The 13234-nt window shown below is 42.0% G+C and overlaps 2 protein-coding genes across 9 annotated transcripts; one reads left to right on the top strand and one right to left on the bottom strand.

The window, feature by feature from the left end:
* Nucleotides 1-4357: 4357 nt before the first annotated feature.
* LOC119272656 (BTB/POZ and MATH domain-containing protein 2-like) lies at nucleotides 4358-5860 on the top strand. Its single transcript, XM_037554100.1, has 2 exons — nucleotides 4358-4927; nucleotides 5384-5860. Exons 1-2 carry the CDS (start codon nucleotides 4358-4360, stop codon nucleotides 5858-5860), a joined length of 1047 nt encoding a protein of 348 aa, XP_037409997.1.
* Nucleotides 5861-6494: 634 nt separating this feature from the next.
* LOC119269531 lies at nucleotides 6495-10300 on the bottom strand. 8 transcript variants are annotated; one of them, XR_005133633.1, is made up of 6 exons: nucleotides 9452-10300; nucleotides 8824-8898; nucleotides 8646-8746; nucleotides 8503-8566; nucleotides 7462-8354; nucleotides 6495-6737 (listed from the first exon to the last, which is right to left on the bottom strand). XR_005133633.1 is itself a non-coding variant. In XM_037551385.1 (6 exons), exons 1-5 carry the CDS (start codon nucleotides 9663-9665, stop codon nucleotides 7462-7464), a joined length of 543 nt encoding a protein of 180 aa, XP_037407282.1. In that variant the 5' UTR covers nucleotides 9666-10300; the 3' UTR covers nucleotides 6495-6737. The 8 variants fall into 8 exon arrangements, 5 of the variants coding, with proteins under 5 accessions (XP_037407282.1, XP_037407285.1, XP_037407284.1 ...); XR_005133634.1 differs by having other exon boundaries at nucleotides 6495-7550; nucleotides 8207-8354; XR_005133632.1 differs by having other exon boundaries at nucleotides 7052-7550.
* Between the last annotated feature and the right edge of the window lie 2934 nt (nucleotides 10301-13234).

Here is a 13234-nt window from a genome sequence, read left to right as displayed (position 1 = left end):
GCAATCCCATTATGTGGAGAAGGTGTTGAGTCGTTTTGGATATGCGGACTGCATGTCATCTCAAACACCATATGATCCTAGCATCTTGATTCAAAAGTCCAAAGGCACGGCTACAGATCAATTAAGATACTCTCAAATCATTGGTTCATTTATGTACCTAGCGAGCGCTACGAGGCCTGACATCGCCTTTGCTGTGAGCAAACTGAGTCGGTTTGTTTCAAAACCGGGTGATGTACATTGGCGTGCTGTTGAAAGAGTTATGCGCTATTTGAGGGTACTATGAACTATGGACTTCACGATACCGGATACCCGTCGGCACTTGAAGGGTATAGTGACATGAATTGGATCTCTGGTGCTGATGATATGAATGCCACAACTGGGTATATGTTTACTCTTGGAGGTGGCGCTGTTTCCTGGAAGTCTTGCAAACAAACGATCTTAACGAGATCGACAATGGAAGCAGAATTAACAGCATTAAACACATCTGGTGTCGAAGCAGGATGGCTTCGAGATCTTTTGATGGACTTGCCATTGGTTGATAAACCAGTTCCGCCTATCCTTATGAACTGTGACAATCAGACTGTCATCACTAAGGTGAAGAGTTCAAAGGACAACATGAAGTCCAACAAACACATAAGAATGAGACTAAAAACTATCAGAAAACTAAGAAACTCCAGAGTGATAGCGTTGGAGTATGTCCAAACGGCTAAGAATCTAGCAGATCCCTTTACAAAAGGGCTATCGCGTGTTGTGCTAGATAATGCATCAAGGGAGATGGGTATAAAACCCACATGAGTTGCCATTGTGGTAACCCAACCTATGTGATCGGAGATCCCGTGAAGTAGGACCTGGGAAAACAAACTAGTGGTTAACCGAGGAGAGTATTTTTGACTAACCCACTCCGTTGGAGATGCACAACTCTCGGTAATTGTATGGTAGGTTGATTTTTGTCTTAATGTGTTCCAAGGCTTATAAAAGCAAGATGCTATCCTACAGAGCGATTTTTGGAGGAACGCACTTATATGAGTCTGACTACTAGTCATAGTCTATGAGATTAGGGTGATCTCTAGTAAGTTCATGAACAGGCCAGGAGTGACCAATATGCTCCACCCGAGGGGTCAGCCTTCGGCAACCTAGTGCTAGTAAGACACTTGGTGAAACTTCTTCACGCCAAATTGACAATTCAAGGCCTAGTCCATTGTTCAGTTGTGGAGGAGTGTAGTTATTTGTTCTAGGTGGATGTTCAACCTTAACGGGTCTCCACTGAAAATACTGGTATATCAAAACAGAGTTTGGAACAGAGGACAACACCATGGGCCTTCGGGGTCTGGTGGGGGATTGCTGAATATTAGTTGGGCTACAGGTCCACTTAACAATTTCAGAAAATCCCTAAGGGCCCATGTTGTCAATTGAGTGGTGGGAAGTTTAGTCCCACATGGCTAGTTGAGAGAGATGTACACCAACTTATAATGTGAGCTCTTATCCCACTAGTATGAGTTGGTGTGAAGGAAGGAGAGGTGTTCCACACGCGCGCTCCTCCGCCGCCCGACTTGCCACGCCATGACGCGCGCGTGCGCCACGGGTTGCGGGAATGAGCCGAGCTGATGCAATGTTTTGCCGGTCAAAATTGGAGAGTCCATTACAAACACAAAATGAATGTGAGACGTCATATTCATTGCGAAAATGAAAACGTCCATAATAAATACGTTTTATTGTGGAGATGGAAATGTCTATAATTAAACGCGTTTTTATGGAGATAAAACGTCTGTAATTAAATGGTTTTATTGCTGGACCGTTCTCCTACCCGACTGGCTATATATATGAGGCATCGCAGCTCAGCCAAACACACTTCACACCTCCACTGCTCCCTGGTCGTTCCTTTCATTGCTGCTGCCCTCGGTGATCTCATCCCGTCTACCACGTACACAATTGATGGGAGAGCAGGCATCTGAAACTCCGCTTCTCCAGATCCTGTACGGGAGAGAGGCGATTAGGTTTTTGGGGAGCGTCTCCTATGCGACTGCTCGCCTCGGTTCAACTACTTCGTCTACGTCGACTACTTCTGCGTCACCTTCGTCTTCACCATGAGCACTGACCCCGATCGTGCGGCTGCCGAGAAGGCCACTACTGACAAGAGGATCGCCGACGAGGCCGACGCCTCCGCTGCTGCTACGGCCAACTGGCCTACTGGAGGGTATAATACATTTACACTGCTCCTGTTTACTTTCATGTGTGCAGTACTAGTGGTTTGCGTAGATGTTTCTACTATCTGTCTAGTACGTGCGTACATCATCAAAATTCAGTATGTCATTAGCATTGCCTATGTCATATTCATGATTTATTATTGAATTAAATTAATTAAACAATTGCTTAATTTCTCAACATGAACAAATTTGGAAAAGCAGGAATACTTTTTAAACTTCTGAACAATATTTGAAAACATGAACAGTTTTTGGAAATTTAATCAGTTTTTGAAATACCAAACTTTTTCTCAATTTATGAACAAAATTTGAGAAAAGGAACGTTTAAAAATTTCGTGTCCAAACTTTTTCTAAAAAGAAAATCAATTTGAAACAGAAAAAAACATGGAAAAGGAAAAGAAACAGAAACCGAAAAAAGGAAGAAGGAAAAAAACTTGATAAAGAAAAAGGGAGAAGGAAAGAAAGTGGGAAAAAACGAAATATCCGAAAAACCCACTAAAAACCCGGTCCAAGAACTTTCTAATAGGTTCCCAAAACAAGAATCTTGTAGGACGTTAAAGCTACTGCAAATGGGCCGGCCCATATCGTTCGCTCACACTCGCGACGAGCGTCATCTAGGATATTCCAAGATCTGAATAGCAGTGATCGGCCAAATAGTATCACTGACGCGCAAGTGGCTGGTTAGTGCTAATAACGACATCTTCATCACATACGGCCTAGTTAGCCGGTCATTGATAACTATCAACAGGACTAGAGAAATAGGGATATCAGTGACCGTCCACTCTAGGACACAAATTACACATGCAACACACAAGAAGCACAAATAAACATTGTATTTTCATCCAAAACTATTTTTGAACACATGAACATTTGTGGAAATCATGGATTGTTTTTTTTTTAATTCATGGTTTTTGTTTGAAATTCTATGAACCTTTTTAGAATTCCATAAAAAATACAAGTAAAGAAAGAAAAATAAATAAATAAATACAGGCACCACACGCCCCTCACTGAGCTGATCCAAATCGCACAGATGGTGTGCGATTGGTTACCTGGCGTGGGAGCGGCTATGTGCCGCTTGCGCCGATGGTGGGCCGGTCCAGTAGGTCGTGGCTCATCATGTTGACATCATTCAATTCTTTTTTCTATTTTTACTTTTATTTATATTTTGAATGCATATATTTCAAAAACTTCCAAAAAAAATGTTCATGTCGATGAAGAAATATTCATGCGTTTCAAAAATAAATATATGCAATTTTTTAAATGTGTATACAATTTTATAAAATATTTGTGTAATGTAAAATGTTTTGTACCGTCAAAAAATGTATGTGACATTTTATGGAAAATATTCCCACCTTTCAAAAAAATGTTCGTGACATTTGATAGAAAATAATCAAGTGTTTCCAATAAATATTGTTAAAAATTAATACAATGTAAATTTCTTTGTGTAGTTTAAAAGAATGTTTATTTCCATTAAAAAAACTACAACGTGTCTTTGGAAAATGTTAACGTGTATTCGAAGAAGTATTCAAAACATCTATCTAAAAAATGTGCACCATGCAATGAAGAATATCCAATGTGTATGAGAAAATTGTTTCACATGTGCTCTAGAAATATATTAGTGCACTGAAAAAAATATAGACATGTGTTAAAAAAAGAAAACCGATAAAAACAACAAAGGAAAGCGAAAATAATCAAAGAAAACGAAGAAAACCCCCCCAAAAAAATCAAAGTATAACGAGTAAAGAAAGTAAATCCAAAAAACCAATGAGAAAACAAAGAAAACCAGAGTAAAATGAAGAGAAAAAACCCAAGAAAATCGGTGAAAACAAATAAAATCCAAGAAAAAATAAAAAAACGAAAAAGAAAAAACCCCAAGGAAAACCTGAGCAGAGCAAACCTACAGCGTGTAGCGAGCAACCGCGTTAATTGGCCGTCAGTTAGACATAGCCCGTAGGCGACTTGGAATCGGTATGGGATTCCTTAAGCAGAAAGAATCGACGAGCGACATATAACCCTGCGTGGCCACGGGTGAAAAAGGGTGCCGCGTTAGGATTTCAACTTTTGTCAAGGTCGAGCTAGCCCTACCTCGTCTTCAATCGGAAATCCCTCTTCGCCGCGCCGCCGCTGCCCTAAATTCCACCACGCAAATACCGGCAATGGCATCGTCGCAGAGGGCAATCACCACGACTTCATCGAGGTCCAGCCTAGGGTCCGCGCGGGGAGGGCACGCGTTCGAGATATCTGGGTACAGCCAGCACAAGGGCCTTGGCATAGGGGAATCCGTCCGCTCCGCCACCTTCACTGTCGACGGCTGCGAGTGGTCCATCGTCTTCTACCCCGACGGAGAAATGTATGAATACCAAGAATACGTCTCGGTGTTTCTTGAGCTACTGACGTTGGAGGCCGACGTAAGAGCCGGCTTCGACATGATTCTGGTCGTCCCGTCGGACCGGGCCAGCACCAAGTTGATCCATCGGGTGGCTCCCATGGTTTTCGGCCACATACAACCCGACTGGGGGCTTCCCCAGTTCATGAAGAGGGCAGTCTTGGAATCATCACCGTACCTGGAGGACGACCGCCTCGTGATCAAGTGCGAGGTCACTGTCGTGAGGCAACCACAGGTGGAGGAGACTGCGCCGGACTTCGAGGTCCAGGTGCCGCCCTCTGATCTGTACGACAATCTTGGGAAACTGTTACAATCAGGGGAGGAAGCCGTGTGGTTTTGTGTAGCTTGAGCTACGTGGTACCCCTTATCTTAGCCATCCATTTTTGCATCATGATCCGTGCAGGCACATTTGTCATTTTTGTTTCTCTCAAACGAAACAACGTATAAACTTCAAACTTTGCAAGACAACAAAACATTCTAATTACTATGTGCGAAAAAACTTTCAGATTTTTTCATGCATTTAAGTGCAAAAAATTATTATTTTTAATCAAAAAATCCTCGTTTTGTATATTTATGTCGGTCCAAAAAATCTGAAAGTTTTTTCACACATTGAAGTTCTAAATTTGGTTTGATCTGCAAAGTTTGAAGCCCATATGTTCTTTCATTTGAGAGAAACAAAAAAGAGAAATCTTCTTGCTGTAAGTTAGTTGACGAGTACGGATCTCAAAGCAATGTTGGAGGGCTGGAGATAAGAGGTTCCGTGTAGCTCGACCTACAGAGAAACTTTACCCACAAGATTGTGCTTGCAATGCGGTCGCCGGTGTTCAAGGCGGAGCTTTATGGGCCGATGAGCGACAAAAGAACATGGAGGATAACCGTCAAGGATATGCAGCCTGCTGTATTCAAGGCGTTGCTTCAGTTTATCTACACTGATTCCTTGCCTTCCATGCTTGACCTCTGCGACAATGACCAGAAAGAAATGGTCAAGCATTTGCTTGTGGCTGCAGATAAGTATGCCATGGAAAGACTGAAGCTAATCTGCGAAGGCATTCTTTGTAGGAATCTCGACGTTGATTCTATGGCGACGACATTAGCTCTGGCTGACCAGCATCATTGCGGCAACCTCAAAGAAGCTTGTGTCCAATTTCTCCTCACGGGGAGTAGAATGGATGCTGTGCTGGCAAGCAAAGGCTACACACACCTTAAAAGATCTTGTCCTTCTGTCATAGTTGATATCTTTGAGAGGGCAACTAAGTCTCGCAAGATTTTGTAAGTTCATGTTGGGTTATCTGGATGTAGTTATCTTACATATATGACTTGGTAGTATGTAGCCACCTGAAACCAACTCTCCTTATCCTCTTTTTTTCGAAAAGGGGGATCCCCGATCTCTGCATCAGAACGATGCATACGGCAATACTTATTAATAAGCAAATAGGTTCAACAAAAGTCGTCATGTCTCAAACAAAAGAACGAAAAATGCTCACAAAGGGCAGGAAAAGTTAAAAATAAAGCCACAACCGGACGGCATAAGAAAGGTAGGGAAACTAACACTACACCACAACATGATTGCAAGGACATAAAAACTGCCAGCAGAAGTCACTTATAAGGGCAGACAAACTGTCAGGAACGTTTTTCTCTCGGCAGATAGAACTGCCACAAGAACGGCTGCCGGGAATTGCAAACGCCAGCAGATAGAGATCTCCCGGCAGTTTGTATGCCGCCATGTTCAAAGTTCTCCCGGCAGTTTCTATTCTCCCGGCAGACAAATTCTCCTGGCAGTTAATAGCTTTCCCGGCAGATGATGTGCCACGGTTGCCAAATACCCCAATCTATAAGGCTATTGCACTCTAGTATTGTATTTATTTCACATTTAGATGCACACTGACAAGCCATTCATTAAAATAAAGTAAAAGGAATCTGCACATTTATATTATAAAATCTGATGATCAAAGTACATGGTTACAATGTATACAATTCACTGATTACACATGATGACTTGCATCATAATTTAGCATCTATAGTTTCAATACATCCAAGTTATACAGAATGTAACAAGCACAAAATGCAAAGCTTGTAAGGTCTTCTACGTGAGCTCAGAGCATATGGTTAGGGCAAGTTATCTTTGGCCAGTCTTCACGAACATTTCCAACCTGGACAAAGAGATACAATTGATTACAATACTCAAAGACAATCATGTGCACCGCTCCAACTTTTTAAGAAAGACATCTACATGAACGAAGAGAATTTCTCATCATATTTCCTTTCAAGGCATCAAGTAAATCATATAAAGCACTGATACGGCGATACGAGTAAGACGATGCCGGATATGGAAATTTCTAGAAACATCAACGCGTCAATATGGCAAGTATATATAAATAATTAATAAGATGACATATAATAAAGACAAACATAATAGAATGTGTAAGATGAGATCAAAATATTGCCCCATTGGTTGCCTCTGTACCTCTTTTCAAGTCCTCAACTCCTGATGGTGCTTCTAGCTTACCAAATATAAGTGATAGACTCCTCCGTGCAGCTATTTCTCTAAGTGATGGAAGGTATCAAGCACACAGTATAGTACTCCTCTAGTACGTACTATGGAAGCTAGCCAGCAGCCAAGCACACAGTGACCACACCTCACTCAGGGCTCGGGGGTGAGTAGGCATAACTCTGAGGCAATTACTTCCTTCAAGAGCTTATGTACTATTTAAGAGTAACAAATATACACCTAGTTAAGGCTGGTTATTTTACTTTCTACAGTGGAGCTCACTATGGTAGTACAATGTCCCATTTTTTTCTCGAGGGCTACATTTAACACCCTCCATTTAACATCAGAGATTCTGAACAAAAAATGATACAGTATGGGTACCATACTCATCTCAACATCATCAGATCATTCCTCGTTTCATACTGCACTGTATATGTTCCTTCCATGATTCCATCAAGCAGCTGAAAAAATAATGCTGGCGAAAACTGTGTTAGCATAAGGAAAATAATTGCACTTAACATTGCATATTATCCTGGAATAACTTGGCTTCTGCCACATCTACAGATGTAATGTGCTCAAAGCAAATTAAGAACTTTCAGTGTAAAAATCATTTACAAATAAGTGCTTAACTTGTGCACGCGATTTCTTGTATATTAACAACGGGGATTGCCCACATGAAGTGGATAAATGCTTAAAACATGTGTTTAGATTTCACACGCTTATTCCTGAAGCATTAAGCATTACAATATAGTGCCCAAATAGTGATGAGAGTTATTTATCTTGGAAAATTGTGAATTGTCACAAAGAGCAGAAAACATAAAAAATGAAGACCGCAATCTCAACATAGTAAGAATAATTACAACAAAATTTAATAGTGGAAGGGCATACAAAAATTTATCTCCCGGCGGCAGCACTACAAGAAAGTTATATTCTGTATATGTAGATGGTTGGGTATAAAAGATGCATATGTATCACTTCTGGAGGAAGATGATTAAGGTGCAGGTAGAGATGGTCGGTCAATGGTCCTGAGGCTAAAGGATAGAAACAGCAAGTGATGTGGGAAGAACCAACAACACCAGATTATCACCTAAAGCATAATCGCATAAAACAAGAGAACTGAAACATACGTACACCACGTCCTTCTCTAATTTCCATAGTCAATTAGTCATAGATCTAGAAACAACATCACGAGATGCCAGATCATTGGCGGTAGGGGCATATCATTCCATGAACCTCTCAGCTTTGCTGTTCCTAAGAATACCACCTTCGCCCCGGGAACCTTAAAAATGAATGATGACATAGTAATGTAAGAAAATTTGGTTGATTGACTGAAATTTCGATACTAACTGGAGAAATGTGCAGTGCAAAAGCTATAGTTAATACACATGTGACTACAGTAGGATAAAAAAGTTTTAGTTATGTAAAACCTTCGGTTATAAGGCATCCAGCACCGTAAATGCCTGTAGGATGGAACTGCACAAACTCAAGATCCTGCAAATTCAACAGATAGATATAACCATATCATCTTGAGAAGTAGCTAAGTCAGTGTGATTTAGTTCAGAAGACTAACCTGAAGGGGTAACCCAGCACGTGCAACCATAGCATTGTCATCACTAGTACATGTGTGAGGTGAAATAGCAGAGAAGTAACCTCTGCCATAACCATGTTGAGCTATAATACAAGACAGGGATAAGACAGGCAGTAAACTGAAAAGGAACAGTCAGTGGTTAAGACAGAGAGATTCTTACTCCTGTTGCTAAAATAGCATTTGTTGAAAGGAAACGATGAAGGGTACCATCCTCCATGTTGAGTGCAATTACCCCCTGACAGGCGCGTCGAAAATAAGTATGCATTAATCAGCAGTGTCCTAAACATGCGGTGCAGAAAGCAAGCACTATTTATAGACCTAATTATATCCATTGAAAGGGCTCATTAGCTAGTAGGTTTTAACTATCATGTAAAAAATCTTGTCAACATTACAACAAGATCAGGTACACAAGACAATCTTAGCGGCACTAAAAAGATAATGCATTAATGACCTAATGCTTGTAGAATCTACAGCAACTGAACAAGCAAGGCAATTAAAAACCAAGGAAAAATAAGATCCAAGAAATATCCACATCAAGTCTAATAGAATGCAAAGAAAATTAATGCTAAAGGCAACAATCAAAGACTATTTTCCTTCAGTATGTCTACATCAAATTATAACCACATAAAAGTAGGCATATGTATTATTTATTACAAGTTAAATAATTGATTCCCAGAGAAGGGAAGAGACCCCCGAAACAAATCACGTTAGGTACATATGGCATTCCTTTACAAGTGAGAATGATTCTGAATTTCAGACAACCCATAAAAAATTACACATACACTAACCTGGCTGAAACAATTTGCAATTCCCGAGCACTTGGAATTTCTCAAAAAACCTACCACTACTAGACCCAGTCTCCAATCCTTTCACTAATAGCATCTGCATCAATTTGGTAGTAAAAAGAAAAAACAGCAATAAGAAGACAGTCTCGGTGGAAGGAGAGATGTAGCAGGGAGGGGAAATCTGGATTCGTACGGACAACTGGACAACGCCCACCATCAGTTCTCATCCAGCAGAGAAGGAGAGATTCACTACCTTGCTATGGAGAATCTCACCTAGATCGGGTTTCCATTGGCACGGATCTAAGCAGAGAGCAGGCACCGCGCTCGCAGTCAGCGGGAGAGGAAGCCGCGGCCAGGAGCCATCTCATGCTAGCCAGCGTGAAGGGCCGCGGAGAAGAGGAGCCCGATGCCGTGGTGGACCCTTGGACGGCACTGCTTCCTCTTGCGCTTGCCGTTGCCGCACATCACAATGGAGAAGGATTGGTGTTCGTCGTAGGATCTGTTGCTGGGGAGGAAGCTGACGTTGACCTTGACGCACCGGCGCCATCGACGTTTAGGTGGCTGTGCCGGAGGGAGGGAGGCTCCATCGACCTCATGCATCAGAGGCCTCTGGAGGGAGGAGACGCGACCTCTACGCACTGGCGCCATAGATCCAGATGCGGTCGCACAGGTCGGCTGAGGGGTGGTGGTGGCAGAAGGGGCGGTGTGGCGGCGGTGTCGGTCGAGGAGAAGGGATAAAGGAGGGTTCGATTTGGGGGAGAACAGGAAGGGGCGGCGGCGACGGCGGCGGTGGTATCGGTCGAAGAGGAGGGGTAAAGGAGGTTCGATTTGGGGGAGAACAGGTCGGGGCGGCGGCTGTAATTCTTTTGAGCAAAAATTTTGGTCTGTCGCGCACTCTCCAGCACCAGCACGCGTTTGGGCCTAATTATTTTTGTGGGCTCGTGCCACGGATAGGCCCGGCAGACAGTGGGCCGTAGTTTAGTTCTGCCGGCAGTTTTGATGACCTAAGATGGGCATATCATTGCCGGCAGTACATGCGCCCCTTGCTGCTTAACTTCTACCGGCAGTTTATCCACCCTTGTGCATTTTTGCCGGCAGTTACCTGATCCCCGGCAGATGGTTTGCCCTTATTCTCATATTTCTCCCGGCAGTTAATTGCCCCCAATTTAGTGTTGTGGTGTAGTGTAATTGCCTATCCTATTACATGACTGCCATCCAAACCGGTTGAAAATAGTCCGAGCTACCACCTCCCATCAGATAGATCCAGTAACCAAACGCTTCTCTAGTTATCGGAGATCTTTTGGAAACTCTTCTATGTCTTGGATGTAATGATGAATCACCTTATATGTATTCCTGTTTTATAGCTTTTGCAAACTGTATGCTATATGCATATAGATCACCTGTTTCTCTAAGATTGATCTGGGCTAACAATACATTAGGTTTTACAATTTTGATCATAATTGTTCATTCCCTTTCGCAAAGCAGTTAATAATTACTTCTTTTTGTTGTGGAAGCGTGGGGCATTAGATCGATTGCCTAAATGATGTTGGGATTATTAACCATAAAAGTTATGCCGTGCACAAGGTTTATATACTTTCGTCTTTTTGTTCATTATCATCTTTATTTATTTATAAGATCATGAACCGTATATAACTTGAGTAAACAAGTAATTTGTCTTACACCCCAAGTGACCATAGCCCAGAGATTCCCACAATGCCAAGATTTATTTATTGTTAGTATTTAGGCTCTTCGTACCTGTATATATACCAGAGAATGTGTTGTTATGAAATGAGCAAAATCATGGCCTCCTTTTTGGTGTGCAAAAATCTGAACAACCAACATATGATGGTGAACACTGAACAATATTAGATCATGGTGATTTGTGAATCAGGGCAGTCAGCCACTGTTAGTCATACAGCATGCTGTGCACACGTCAGTGGCATCTTTTCTGACTCCTAAGTCCCTAGGTGAGTAAAGTTATTTATTCTGAATATCCAATGTAGAAACATATACTCCTACCTCCTTTTGTATAAGCCTTTAATTATAGTAAGTAAATATAGTAAATAACTAAATCTGATACTCCTACATATATCTGTTTAGTCACTCGGCTCCACCTCTCTAATTATCCATAATCATCCCACAAGGCTACCAGCGGAAGGTGAGAGTTATGATGTTTTTCAGCTATAGGCTGTCTTATAACAACCATCCCATAAAGTATATATGTACTAATGCGATTTCCCATTCATTCTGAAGAGCATATTTACTGCTTCGAGATATCTTTCAGTTTGCATCACTTCAAAATAATGGGTAATTAGCCAGTTTGGTACCAATCAAAATTTACTATGGCCGCATCCACATTTTTTTAAATAACCCTGCGATACATTGTCGAAGGAAGATAACATGATAGCTCGCGATAAATTCTGAATTACCATCAACATAACAAATTTCCTTGCTATTGTGAAACATCTTGTTCTTAATTTTTCACTCTGCTTGTTCTTGGAGGTCATGCCATGTGTATTACTACAGATAAAGGCCCCACCTGTCATTTTTCACCTTTAAACAAATCCAAGTTTCTGAAATCACTGCTTGTTTCATACCTGGACCAATTTTTAGGCATCTATTGAAGAAGTAGGCTAACATAATGCTCAACTGACCTCTTGGAAGCTGTAATTTTGAATTAAGAATCATCGAAGTTATTTTCAACTTGAATTTCAGTTGTGAAATTATAGACATAGAATTGTGTGTGCAATCCTTTTTCTTGCTCATGAATCATTATCATAGGGTATGTACGGGAAGAAAAGTCAAGAGATCAAGCTAAAACTGATGGTACAAGATGGTAAGGATTTTGAACGAAGAGAACCTGTCAAGCAACTCAAATCGTGGTATGTTGATGTTGCTTATTAGTTATGCTTGCAGCTCTTTGTCAGTTTGGCTGGCTGGCTAAATCGCACGTGTCTTTTTTTTTAGAAAAGGTCTTTTTTCCTTTCTAGAATACGCATAAGCATGTGTATCATCAATTAAGAAAGGAAAGGGCAAGCGCCCGTCCACATGGTTTTACAACATGCACGACACTGCAAACAATTGGTCCACCACCTAAACAATCGCACGCGTCTTTAAGGTTGTCATTATTTTGTCATGTGGTGTTCTACACCAGATATCTTATGCAAGTATTTGTAGTTACGGTAAGCATATTGAAATTCTGCGGGTAATTTTCATTGAATAGGTGCATTCACTGTTATCTACCTTGCTTGGACCTCTGTGTATGTATGACGTGCGTGCGACGCTCACCCACTACCCAAAAAGGCTTTCGCCTCGCTTTATAAATGAAGGAACCACCAAGCAAAGAGTAACAGACAATAATGGGACACACAACACACCTACACAACGCCACCGCAGACAGGGTCTAGCACTCACACACAGACACACAGAGACCCAAGTTCCGTTGTGGGCACGGCATAACAAACCCAACATAACACCAACATACACGAAACACCCCTAGACGGCGGAGGCGGCGGCGAGAAGATGACAAACTAATCTGGTTCTGGTGGTGGCAGGGGAAGCGGTGGAGTCAACCGGAGAGCCATCGCGCGAAGCTGGGTGATGATGGAGGTGATGGCGTCTCTCTCCCTGGGACGGCTAAGCGGCCGCCAGAGTTGCAAGTAACCAGACCATTTGAACAAAGCGTCAGTAGCACGACGAAGAGGGATACGCTGAATCACAAGTTTATTAACAGTCCACAGCGTCCAGGCAAGGGCCCCAATGGTCAGCCACCTAATGTGGCGCAAC

Source organism: Triticum dicoccoides, chromosome 3A (genome assembly GCF_002162155.2).
Source record: "Triticum dicoccoides isolate Atlit2015 ecotype Zavitan chromosome 3A, WEW_v2.0, whole genome shotgun sequence".
Taxonomy (NCBI): domain Eukaryota; kingdom Viridiplantae; phylum Streptophyta; class Magnoliopsida; order Poales; family Poaceae; genus Triticum; species Triticum dicoccoides.
This window is presented reverse-complemented; position numbering and strand designations above follow the sequence as displayed.

Bases quoted from the DNA above. Each gene is read 5' to 3' on its own strand.
- LOC119272656 (XM_037554100.1), top strand. From the start codon at position 4,358: ATGGCATCGTCGCAGAGGGCAATCACCACGACTTCATCGAGGTCCAGC. The intron at 4,928-5,383 runs GTAGCTTGAGCT...TTTACCCACAAG, and splicing joins AGGAAGCCGTGTGGTTTTGT to ATTGTGCTTGCAATGCGGTC.
- LOC119269531 (XM_037551384.1), bottom strand. From the start codon at position 9,665: ATGGTGGGCGTTGTCCAGTTGTCCGTACGAATCCAGATTTCCCCTCCC. The intron at 8,899-9,451 runs GTTAGTGTATGT...CGCGCCTGTCAG, and splicing joins TTGCAAATTGTTTCAGCCAG to GGGGTAATTGCACTCAACAT. The intron at 8,567-8,645 runs GTTAGTCTTCTG...TTGAATTTGCAG, and splicing joins GTGCTGGGTTACCCCTTCAG to GATCTTGAGTTTGTGCAGTT.